This window comes from Zingiber officinale, chromosome 5A (genome assembly GCF_018446385.1).
Source record: "Zingiber officinale cultivar Zhangliang chromosome 5A, Zo_v1.1, whole genome shotgun sequence".
NCBI lineage: Eukaryota > Viridiplantae > Streptophyta > Magnoliopsida > Zingiberales > Zingiberaceae > Zingiber > Zingiber officinale.
In genome coordinates, this window is record NC_055994.1 from 73,677,274 (window position 1) to 73,690,670 (window position 13,397).

Below are 13,397 nucleotides of genomic sequence, written 5' to 3' on the forward strand. Positions count from 1 at the left end.
TGCTAATTTGACCTCAAGTGAAGGCGACATCAGCTTGGGGAGGAGGAAGAAGATGGCTCAGTAGAAAGGAATCCTGTGACAAGGGGAGAGCGTCGATAGCTCTCACACGGCCAGCAAAGTTGTTGTCCCGACCTCATGCGAAGGAAGATGACCGACATCGACGATCGGGTGGCAGAATCGGAGGAGATGCGTGATAATCATGATTTTACTGTATTATTTTGATTCATATATGCATGGTTTGATGTTGATTTCATAGGTTTAAATCATGGTTACATCACATTTTGTGCATTGTGTGTATTTTTGGACTTAATTACAAATTACCTTATTTTTGTGTTATTTGATGCTAATATTTGTGTCTTATTTTGTAGGCATCAAAGGATCTTGGATGTGGATCTATTTGAACCGAAATTGGGCTCGAATCTGAACTTAAACGACACGATCAAGCTTTGGAGCATTATGGGTCGTTCATCAAGAATAGGGCATATCTGAACCATCCAGTGAAGATCTGGCCCATCCAACTTAATGATGAGGATATCTCAGCCATAGATGAAGATCCAAAGGTTTTGATCCAGATCTGAGTTCATATATCCATTGATCCAGACCGAATTAATATGGACCGTTCATCGAAGATTGTGTAGATCTGAACCATCCAGTGAAGATCTGGTCGATCTGACCTAAGGGAGAGTAGATCCAGACCCTAGATGAAGATCAGTACCTCCGGATCAGATTTTAGATGACTTTTCACCGTTGATCAAGAGCCAAATCAATCACAGCCATCCGTTCAGATCTGGAACAGATTCAAAACAAAAGCTACAGTAGCTTCCAGGCTTCGTCGATCCTCCACAGCGCAGCTTCGTCCCGGCGCACGTCTTCTTCCAGATTTCGGCCCCTTTCCTTCTTCGATCAATTCTTTCAAGCTTTGACCTTGGTGGTGAGCTTTTCGGCGGCTTCATCCCGATCATTTGGAGCCGTCGTTGGGTGGTTCCTCTGGTGGAATTTCTCTCCCGGCCTTCTCTGTTCCAGCGCCGATTTGGAGGTGGTCTTCCAATCGACGACTCTGATTCCCATCAGCAACATTTGGAGATGGTCTTCCGGTGTTCCTGAGCTTCATCCGACATCACACCACCATCCACAGCGTCATTCCAGATTCAGAGTTTGGAGGTTGCAGAAATCCAGATTTTCGGCCATTATTGGGTTTAGGGTTGTTTTCAGTGTGTCGGAGGTGGTCCGTCGGCACTGTTGAGCACTCCTTGAACTGAGACGCAGCTGAGATGCTCCACTGAGGTCCAGAGTTGGGTGGTCTCGACTTTGGCACTCTTGTGTGACGACAAGAGTGTGAAGATTGTTGGATTGATTGTGAGAATGGATTGGTTACCATTTTGTTACTGTTTTATAGCTTAAATAGATTTCACTTATGTTTGTTTTGTTTTTAGCAAGTAGTTTAGCATTTCATTACCTTGTTGAAGCTTAGTTTAAGTTTTATTTGATGTTAGGTTAATTGTTTAGTGTTTAATTTTAAGCTAGGGTTTAATTTCTATTTAAATCAGATTTAAATGCTTCTTGTTATTTCATTCCCGTTTTAATTCAATGCTTAGATTAGATTTTAATTGCGTCTCGTAATTTCATATTTAGTTTAAGTGTGTTGATGGTTTAATTATGACGTAGTGTGACAATGCATTATGATTTGATCATTAGCATATAATTAGATTTCACTATTGCTTTAGATTAATTTCTTATTCGTTGTGCTTTACTTTTGTTATATTTAGATTCAAGCTTAAACCCCCATTTACATATTAAAAACCCCAAAAATAGGAATAAAATACGATCCTAAGATTACATCCTACCGTTTGTTCCTCAAGAGATCGATCCTGGGCTCGTTATTACAACGTTATTGCAAAATTAAGGGGTTCAGTGGACATACATTTGTTAATTTGATTAGCGGATGCGACAGATTCGTTATCAATGCGTGAGGTCAGCAATGGATCAGGAGGGAGAGAGGGAAAATGGGGAGAATAGGGTTTTAAGGGAAAATGAACTTAGGCTTTAATATATATAGTTAGGTTAAATAATTTCAACCATGCATTAATCAAATCAATCAACTCCCATTTTAATTGGGTATTCCAAGAGGCTTCGTCTGAGCCTAATCAATCTATCCCCTTAAACGTATCATACAGACTCCGTTTAAATCTTAAATTTTTTTTTTAATTCTCAAAAAATATAATAAGGTTATTTCTCCTATAACCCTTATTATTTAAATTCCTGTATCTTAGACTTGGTATTTGGGATGGTCGCATGAGACATAGGTATAAGAAGGTCATGCCTCATCATAGCAATTATAAAATGAGAGCGACTATGTTTTTGAGATCCAACCTCTTTACCTCAAGTAAAAGAGATCTTGGCTAAAGCCAAATGATCTCGTTTAGCGATGGGTTATTTAGGTATATCCAGACCTGCAGCTTCTGCTTGGGGCCTCTTGCGTTTAATGACAAGAGGAGTTTTCGACTCTCAAGAGTTAGAAGAAGAACTGTGAGAAGGATCTGCTGGAGGAAGTAAACCAACAGAGATGGAGGCATGTCTAAGCTAACGCTCCTTCAGTAAATTCTCGCATATTCAGTTTAAAGTCTCTTCCGATGGCCGATTATTTTTGAAAAGGAAGGTCGGGGTAAGGGCTTCCGCTACAAAAATAAATGAGTAATCAAGATTAAAAACTTTTATAACAAATGGTTAAGAAATAACAAATAATTAAGGGAAAGACAAAGATTTTTTATTACCAAAAGTGGCGCTTAGGTCAAGGTCCACTGGAGTGAGCCCAAAAACATATAATAAACCTTTTATAGTCAACTCTGACAACCTAAACTTCAAACCTTTCAGTTGATCTAGAGCTCGGTGAAGGGTTGGGTCTGTGTGAAGATTACCTAAGTCAGGGATAGGAGGAAGGTTTGGTTGCCAAGTTGTAGGACAGGACAGAAAGTTTGGAAGGTGGATGAAAAAATATTTATCTCTCCATTCTTCCTAGACTAGAATTCTATTGAATAAAATCACCTTAGGGTGAGCTTGAAAGCGAAATAGATCGGCCTCTATTTGTCGGGGGAAGAAATAGTGGTGGAACAAGTGAGGAGAAAGAGGAACATCAAACAATCGAAAAATAATAACAACACCACTTAAGATGTGAAGAGATTGAGGAATAAGTTTATCAAGAGGAATACCAAAGTATTGGTTAAAGTAAATGAAGAAGCGATGTAGGGGTAAGCGGAAGCCAGCTATAACTTATTCTCTAAAAATAGCAATACTCTCCAGTGGAAGTAGATGAGGGAGGTCTTGGCTAGTAGGAATTGCCATGTAAGATGGAAGTCCATAGTTGAGGGTGAGATTATAAGCATCATCTAGTAAAGTTGAAGGAACATTGAGTGTACCATACGTGAGCTTCGGCCATGGTGAATGAGAATATGAGGAGAGTGAAAAGTATAGATATACAGAAGAAGAAGAAGAAGGAGAGGGCAAAGCCTTAGGGTTTTTTCTCTTTTCACAAAGTTTTTATATAGATTCTTTGAGAATGCTTTTTGAGTTAGATCGTCAGATTGTAATAGTGAAAAGGCGGAGTCACATTTGAATTGTTGAATGATTAGATAAGGTAGTGAGTAGATGAAAAATTATATATCTAGGATAAAGTGAGCACACATGTCACCAATAAAAAACTTGCAGTGGTAGCTAAATTAGCAGGTAACCAACTCTGGAATTTCCATGAAAAAAAAATAGATTTCCAGCCTTTGTTCAAAAATGACATGTCCTCAAAGAAGATTGCCTTTGGTCAGGACTGGAAGAGAAAGGCCCTAGGTTCTAATTTCTTGGGATAGGAAAAGAGAAAAAGATTATGAGTAGGAAGGATGTCAAATAGGTGGAACAACATGAACATTTCACACATGTATCGAAAAGCATTGGGAACGAACTATTGCAAGGGGATTTGAAAGTATTGACTTATTTTTGATAAAAAAAAATGATGGACAGGAAAGCGTAAACATGCCTCTAATTGGTCAGAAAAGAAGGTGATGTGATTAGGTGGGGAAGATGAGGCCAATCGTCGGAGAAAGGCAGGATGATGGTATACCTTTTAGGGATTTCATACTAGACCGGATATAAGCCTCATTAGAATCGTCAAAGGTGGAACATGTACAGGTAGGTATACTAGGGAGTGAATGATTCCTGAGCCATAATAGAGCATAAATTTAAAATAAGGGGAGCAATTTACTGAGTCGCTTAAGGGCAGAAAAAGGAGAATTCTAGAGAGTAAGGGTCACCAGAGAAGAAGAGTGAGGAAGATGAAAGGCAAAATGAGCATACGCCGCTTAGGGTTTTATAAAGTGAAATTTAATTATCACCGTTAGATTAAAATGACCTATGTTGGAAGGGTCATTAATTTGCAAGGAAATATGTGCTATTGAGCTGTACGAAAAGACATGCATCATAAGTCATTTTGAAAAACAAAAAGGAGAGCCACGTGACCTCATCTCATAAGTAGGCATTTATGATGGAGGTGACAACCATATTATTCCTCTGACCATGAACCTCTCCACGCATCCTTGGTAATCTCATCTGAGAAAAATTGGCCAAGGCTCCAAGGTACAAAAGGAAGGAAACACCAAAAGATGGAGTAGACAAAATTAAGACTTAAGTTTAGTCAGTTGGCTACATCTCCTTCGACTAGACTTGATAGGGTGGCTAGTGATATGAGTGATGACAGATGGATCCAAAGGAGTAATATCCCCTCGTTTGGCCTGGATCAGTTCCCTAGTGTTAAAATCCTTGGGTTAACCAGACTGGGTTTTAAACCAGCCAAGGGAAGATGGGCAGTCGTTAAGCCAAACGAACTAGAGAGTATAATGTCTCAAGGGCGTTCGGATCTTAGGGAGGTCTCACATAGCGACTAGAATGACTGACTCATTTTATGGTGCATTTCTGAAATTCGATTCAGAAATAAATTTAGACTGAAACTATGTATCAGTCGACTGCTATAGATACCAATCGATTGATAACACTATTTCTTTACCACAGAGACATTCTGTGAGTTTTATTCAATGAAGGTCGTCAATTAATATATATATCAATCGACTAGTAAGCAGGGTTTTATAAATGTCGCGCGCAGCAAGTGGCCGATAGAAACCTAGTTTCGGTCGTTGCTCACCATTCTCAGCCCACGCACGCCTCTCCTAAACCCCCTCCAGCCACCTAAGACTCCTCCAAAATCTTTAGAACACCTCCCTAACTTCTTCCCACTTATGTTCCCTCACGGGAAGATTCAAGTTCCAAGGCTAGGGTCTAGGTTTTACTTTGAGATCACTTCATATTTTCATCACATTTTAAATCTGAGCCAACATGGAGCGTAGGTAATGAGTTTCTGAACTCAAAACTCCCATTTTTCTTTGATTAGTGGCTAACCCTAACTCTTGTGTATGGCTATCATGATCATCACCATTGATTGGGTCAAAATTGGGTACATTGTCTTGCATTTTCATTGTTTAGGATTAGGTAAAAATGTAGGACTTGAGAGGGAACCTCCCGGCAACCCACTCAAGTGCCTACGATGGACCAATTTCCTTTCGAGGAAGCACAGCGATGATTTGAGAGTACCAACTTTTCAATGATAAATTATCGGTATCTCAATAGATCATATTTTGCCAAGATAACCCCCGACATAATAGACATAATCATGCATTTTGGGTTAGATAAGTTAGCTTATTTAATGCATATGGTTAATATAGACCTTTGTAAAGAGTTCTATAATAACCTACATATCACTTGTAGCGATAATTGAGCGTTTGAGACTCGTATTGGAGGGATAGACATTGAGCTCACTCTGAGCATTCTAGGGTCATTCTTAGGATGTAGGGATAGCATGCTCACATGCTTTCCTAATGTTGTTGAGCCTTTTACTGAGTTATTTCCCCATTTGTTTATAGATATGATACATTAGCATTATTTTAATGCTCCTAGGGCTCCTCTTAAGTGCATCTTTGAAGCCACCCATATGTCAGCCCTTAGTAACATCTTCTATAAAGTTGTTATTACATGTATCTTACCCATGCCACTAGAGGGCAAGCCAAGATAAGGCTGCCTCATCTAGTCATGATATATTCCCTAGAGCAGAGGGTAGACATTGACATAGCTCTATAGGTTTGAGTCCATCGTGCATTTTTCTAGCCTTATACAGAGGAAGTTCTACGTGTTATTTTACCATGACCTCATTTTTTTCATCTAGAGGTATAGATGCCACTAAGGGTCAACATCATCAGTTGTCCAAGGATTTTGATCAAATTGGGGCCTGACAACTATCTCTAGCAGGGATTGAGAAATGTTAGGGTGTGATGGTTTTGAGTCACAGGCATGAACCAGCTACGATAGACTCTGACGACGAGGTGGAGGATGTTCCTACTCCAGAGTCAGCATGTATGACATTAGGGGATTGGATGATTCATTTGGAGGAGACAAATCACTGAGAAATTCAGAGGATCTATTAGAACATGGGTGCCTCTCAGCAGCGTTAGTTATAGTTGTATGAGATGATGCGATGTTGAAATCTAGTGTACTGGGGACCTCCCGCCCACCCCCCCCTTCTCTTCCATCTAGTAATGATGCCTAGGCATATTGCTTTCTTATAGTTGGTGTCGAGTGTGATTTTTACTTAGACATGTTATGTCTCCATATATTCATCTCAAACACCATAAAATACTCCTGTAGTAACTTTAATATTTTAGTATGTTGTATGTGTTAGTGTGTGGCTTTTCATATATATGACTATTTGGTAGTGTGTGAATTTTCTGGTTTATGTCTATTTATTAGAATGAGCAGTTTTATGTCTGTATCTATGTGTGTTTATTTTATGAACTCAGTTGTGTATGCATTTCTGACGTATGACTCAGAATACTGCTCGAAATGAAACTAGGTACCAGTCAACTCGGATACTAAGCAGTCGACTGCTCCACAGCTTTCAGCACAACAATCAACTTTCTCTTGAATATTTTCATTTTCAAAACTCTCTGATTTGAGTATGCATTATTATAGTTGATTACCTTATCATATTCAATCTTAGAGAGTATGTTGGATTGAGGAGGAGCTTAGACCATTACAATCTTAGAGAGTATGTTGGATTGAGGGGGAGCTTAGGCTATTACGTCTCCCAAAATTTTACAAGGTTGAGCTAACTTGTGATAGTTAGGCTTGCCTTGAGGGGGAGTTTAGGTTATCCCCTACCCTTGACATTTTATTGTTGTTCAAAATTATGGGTGCTACTTTGATCTTTAAGTACACCTCATCTCTCTTCTCGGTGTATATCAAAGGGGGAGAAATGGATAGGTTAAGTTAGAACCTTCACTTTAAAAATTGAGCTTTATAGTCATGGTTCTCATAAATATTCATATGACTATGCTTATGCTTTACGATTATTGTATATTTAAAGATCTAACTTAAACAATTGGTCAAACATCAAAAAGGAGAGATTGTTGGTGCAATCTTGCTCCAAGTATCATTTACTTTTTAATGTTTAGTTAAATAAGTTTAAGTTATGCAATATTGGTGATCTAACATGAATATTGAGTGACAGATACAAAGGAAAGTTCAAGTATGAAGATTTGACAAGGAAAGTCCAAGCTTGTAGTCTTGGCGGATGAAGTCCAGGAGGTGTAGCCTCTAGGCAAAGAAAGACTTAGCATGACGAAGCCAAATGAAGCACTTGAAGGTAAACGCAAGGATGAGGAGGTATGGGCTTGGAAACATCCTAAGGGCGCGAGGCAGATGGAAGTTGTTTCAAGGTGTAGTCTAGGCTAAGAGTAAGCTTCAAGTATGAAAGGATCATACTTGAATTGCTTAAACCTCAATTTTGAGGTGTATTAGTGAACTGATGCTTGTATAAGTTGACTAATGCTTAATCCGAAAACTCACAAAGAGTTGTTGCAGCCTACTAGTCGATTGATGGTCAATACCAGTCAACTAATATGTAACCATTAAACCTTTGATGGCAAAAAATCCTGCAAATCCCTTAGTGTCATTGAAGCTCATTAGTTGACTGATGTCTATGGTAAAAAAAAATTTTGAATCTTGGAGAGAAAAATATTTGTTCGTGCTAAAACATCCTTAAGCTCTCCAAATGATCTCCAAGCTTCCATACTCAATCTCTTCCTCCTAAACTTATTCTTTCATCTTGTAAGAGGAAGAGAACATCTTGTAAAGGTCTCTCTACCTTTGTGTTTAATTTGAGAAGGAGAAGATCATAGTAGAAGCTTGATCGTGTGTGTGTGAATCCTTGGATTAGTCAACTCAAGGAGGTGGAGATCAAGTAAATCAAGGAGTTAGTATTGCATTCTTGTTATTTTATTCTAGTATATTGTTTTTGCTTCCGCTAGCAAGTTGTAGGTAAAAATCAAAGAGAAGCTATTTACCTCGCTCTATTCGGACACAAAGGTCCTAACACTTCCGAGTTAGGGCATTTGCCACGACATTAGCTTTTTCTGGGTGGTAGCCAATGCCACAATCGTAATCTTTTACAAGCTCTAACCAACACCTCTACATCATATTCAACTCTTTCTATGTGAAGAAGTATTTGAAACTCTTGTGGTCGGTGAATATCTTGCATTTCTCACCGTACAAGTAGTGTCTCCAAATTTTTGAAGTGAAAACCGCTACCGCTAACTCCAGGTCATGAGTTAGGTAGTTATTCTCATGTGACTTCAACTATCTAGATGTATAGGCAATAACTCTCTCATGTTGCATCATAACTACATTCAAACAGAATTTAGAAGAGTCAGTTAAATAGCATAAAGTCTCCTTACCCTAATGACATATCTAACACCAGTGATGTTGTAAGTGCTTGCTTAAGTCATCAAAGCTCCTCTGATAGTCTGCTCCCCAGTTGTACTTAGCATTCTTTTTTGTCAACGTCATTAGTGGTACCGCAATGCTCAAAAATCCTTTGACAAATTTTTGGTAATAGCCAACTAAGTCTAAAAAATTACGAACTTTGGATGCATTTCTAAGCACTATTCATTCTTTCACGATCTTCACCTTTGATGGATCAACTTTTACCCCTTCCTTCGAAATGATGTGACCCATAAATGCTACCTTCTCTAGCCAAAACTCACATTCACTAAACTTTATGAATAATTTCTGGTCTCATAAAATTTACAGGGCTATCCTCAAATGTTATCTATGATCCTCCCTATCACTGGAATAGATCAGTATGCCATCTATGAAGACAATGACAAACTTGTCGAGATATGGCCAAAATACGCGGATCATAAGATTCATGAATACCGCTGGAGCATTTGTCAATCCGAATGGCATCACTGGCATCACTCAAAACTCATAATGCTCATATTGAGTTGTGAAGACGATCTTGTGCACATCTTCCTCTTTTACCTTAGCTGATGGTACCCTTATCAAAGATCTATTTTTGAGAATACGACGACTCCCTGCAATTGATCAAATAGGTCTTCGATCATCGGTAGTGTGTACTTATTTTTCACTGTGACCCTATTCAACTCCTGATAATCAATACAAAACCTCAAACTACCATCTTTCTTCTTGATGAACATGACTGGCGCACCCTACAAGGAGAAACTAGGGTGAATAAAGTCCTTTTGTATTAGCTCTTGGATATGTTCCTTCAACTCCTTCATCTTCGTTGGTGCTAAGTGATGTGGTGCCTTAGAAATTGGCACCGTACCTAGCATAAGGTCAATAAAAAACTCCACCTCTCTGGGGGAATACCGACAATGTTGTTGGGAAAAAATCAGGAAACTCTCTAACGACCTCGACCTGTTCCAAGGATGGACTATCTACAGTAGGGTCGAAACCAAACTGGCTAAAAAATCTTGTAGCCCTTAAGAATGAGTTTACTTACTTGTATACAGGATATCGATCTGGGCAAGCTCAAACATCTTGATGCCTTGAATATAAATTTCTCTCTTCCTTTCGACCGGATTAATACTAACTTTTGTCGATAATCAATCAATATCTCATTCTCTAACAACCAATCCATTCCGAGTATAACTTCAAACTATGGCATGGGTAATATGATAAGATTGGCATAGATTGTATGACTATGTAGATCAAGCTCGAGTTCTCTGGCCATACTAATAGACATGAGTTCTTCTCTTGATGGGATGGTCACCGTATAACCTACAGCAAGTCTAACTGTTTGGATGCCTCTACACCTCACAAGGGCCTCTGATATGAATGAATGAGTGGCCCATGAATCTAATAACGCCTTAGTGGGTACCCCCGCTATAAAGATTCTCCTTGTTCACAGGACATTCGACCACAACACAAAAGTTTTCCTCATGATTGTGAAGTGTAAATTTGTTTCTAAGGAGTAAATTTACCTATAATGAGCATCATGTCTAGATCCACCTCTTCAGCATGCATTACATACAATCGTCTTGGAGTGAGATGCTTCAATTATGGGCAATCTATAGACATGTGTCTAGCAACTCTACATTTGAAGCATTTGTTTGATCCCCACATACATTTACCATAATGTCTATGCTTGCACTCCTTGTGTAAGGGCTTTTCATCAGCGTTAAGGGCAACTAGCTTGTGAGGTTGCTGCCCTTGAGGTTCTTGTGGACATTTGAACAATCTCTTCCCTTGCTGTTGTGCTCTGGTGGTGGCCTCTTGCTCCTCATCTCAAAATTAATATCTTTTAGAGTCTGCTCTGCTCGGAAGGCCCTAGTAATCACAATAGAGTACTCAAAAGGGTTCACCATCATGATGTCACGATGGATGGTCGATCGTAGTCCATTCATAAAGTGTCTCAGTTTTTCTGATGCATCATTTGTGATTAGGGGTAAAAAGTGACAACCCTGATCAAACTTCCTCAAATACTCCACTACTGATAAGTCTCCCTGCCTCAAGCTCATAAACTCCCGCTTCAATCGAGAGTGTATGTCTATAATGAAGTACTTGGCATAGAACACCTCTTTAAACCTATTCCACAACAGAGTCCTCATGTCCACGGATAGCTCTGCTCCCTCCCACCATAATAACACATCAACCTTCAGTAAATAAGTAGCGCACCTCATCTTATCAACATCCCCAAGGGCCATGAATTTGAATATCACCTCTATAGATCGTATCCATCCCTCTACAACTAATGAATTAGTTGTTCCTATAAAATCCCTTGGATTTATCTTCCTGAAGTGCTCATACACCATCTCGGGCCTCGCTCCATGAATAGTCTCAGCATGCTGCTCCATCAATTGGGCCATCCCCTGAAGCACTCGAACCCCAATATCAGACGGTGATGGCGGTGGTGGAGGAGGCGCCTCCTCTTGCTCTCTTCCTCATGCCCCCTTTTCCTTCATATGTACCGTCTAGGATGCATCGTAATACATAGTTCAAAGCAACACATAAACCACATGTACAACAAAACAAAATAGTAGGCATATCCATTAAATTCCTAACTTCCTTAGGGTGCACATGTAGACATAAAAGAAATTAACTAAACTTTTACACTTACAAACTTGGAGGCTTGATTTCTTGAGCTTCTTGTATCCGGCAGTAGACACCACCCTTAATCAGGACCTTGCTTTAATACCAACCGAAATACCCTAACACTCTATACTATAAAGAAATAAATAAAATAAATCTGAAATTTCATAACTTTATAGCTCAAACTCCAAAGTCATGTATAACTAATAAGTTCATCAGGAAATCATGTACAAACCCATCTAACACTTATAGTAGTAAAAGAATATCCAAACATTAAGAGGTGCAACTGACCCCTAAAGCAATACCATCCAACTACATCAAAATAATAAAAAACATAAAATTATTAAATAACTCAACATCCTAAAACATAGTATGATATCAACTGAAAAAGAGGACCATCGGGTGTGCGCTACTTGGTACAAAATAGCTCATCCATCAAGACTCTCTGTCCCCTCATTATGCATATGGATCTAGTGAGTCTAAAGATTCGACAAGTTTAATATTGATTATAAGTACCCCAGGTTAATTTTGATATGGTTAACCAAGTCAAGTTAGCTCTCGTTGTATTTGATCCCTGTGTCTAAGTGTACAGAAATTTAGGAACACAAGAAGTCGAGTGAAAGATACAGTGGATGAGAAGGATGACACGGGAAGAGAGTCAACGGGCTTAGTACATTCAAGGAACGAGAAGCTGCAGAAGAGTACACTAATAGATGAGAAGGATGCATGCGGCATATCTGAGGGACGAGAAGCTAGGGAGGATGCCTGCTCTAGGAGAAAGTCGAAATTGGGTTTAAGTGAGCTCAACTCCGTGTTGGTGTAATATCCTCGGGTCAAGGTTGACCAAGTTGACTAAGCTTGAGTTACCTCAAGCTTAGTCTTGATGTGTGAGTTTCGATGTTTGACAATATATGGAGATTGCAGATGCAATCGTTCGATTAGGGAGATTATTGGTGCATTTCCCCCTGGTCAAGATTTGACTAGTTTGATATGAGGAAGAGTCTAGTAGGTCAAGGCTGACTAGATACTTGACTAGGAAAGTCCTAACTGGAGGTTAGGCAAAGGTAAAAGTCTTGGTGAGTGAAGTTAGATAGTGAAAAAATCTTGGTGAGTGAAGCCAGGTGAAAATCCTAGTGAGTAAAGCTAGGTGAAAGTCCTAGTGAGTGATGCTAGGTAGGTAAAAGTCCTGGTGAGTGAAGCTAAGCAGTGGGAAAATCCTTGTGAGTGAAGCCAGGTGAACACTTAGTGAGTGAAACTAGGTGAAAGTCCTGGTGAGTGAAGTCAGGCAGATGGAAAGTCCTGGTGAGTGAAACTAGGTAGATGGGAAGACCTGGTGAGTGAAGTCAGACACATGGAAATCTAAGTAGGTCAAGGTTGACCATACACCTGGTGTTGGGAAGTCCAAGTAGGTCAAAGGAGTGACCGGATACTTGGCACAAGGAAATCCAGATGGGTCAAGGGTGATCGGGCATCTGGTAGAAGGAAGTTCAAGTGGGTCATGGAGGACCGGACACTTGGCACGAGACAGTAAGTCCAAGTGGGTCAAGGTTGACCGGTCACTTAGCACGAGGAGAAAAGTCCAAGTGGGTCAAAGGATTGACCGGACACTTGGTGAAGAAGTCCCAACAGGTCAAGGTTGACCGGATGTTAGGCATGAGAAGTTCCAATAGGTCACGATTGATCGGATATTGGATTTGGGAACCCTTGAGCTTAAGTTAAGCAAGTCAAGGGAGGTCAATCGATCAGTCGATTAATTAAACCGAAGCTCATTCAATCAGTCGATCGATTGGGAGAGTGTTGCGATAAACAACAACCCAATCGATTGGTCGATCTATTGGGAGCTTGAATCGAGAGCACAGAAGCACCCCCAATCAATCAGTCAATCGATTGGGTATTGATAATCGATCAATCGATCTATT

The 13,397-nt window shown here is 39.7% G+C and overlaps 1 protein-coding gene across 1 annotated transcript; it reads right to left on the minus strand.

The window, feature by feature from the left end:
• Positions 1–10,577: 10,577 nt before the first annotated feature.
• On the minus strand, positions 10,578–11,255 carry LOC121979646. The gene has a single exon (XM_042531639.1). It carries the CDS (start codon positions 11,253–11,255, stop codon positions 10,578–10,580), a length of 678 nt encoding a protein of 225 aa, XP_042387573.1.
• Positions 11,256–13,397: the final 2,142 nt, after the last annotated feature.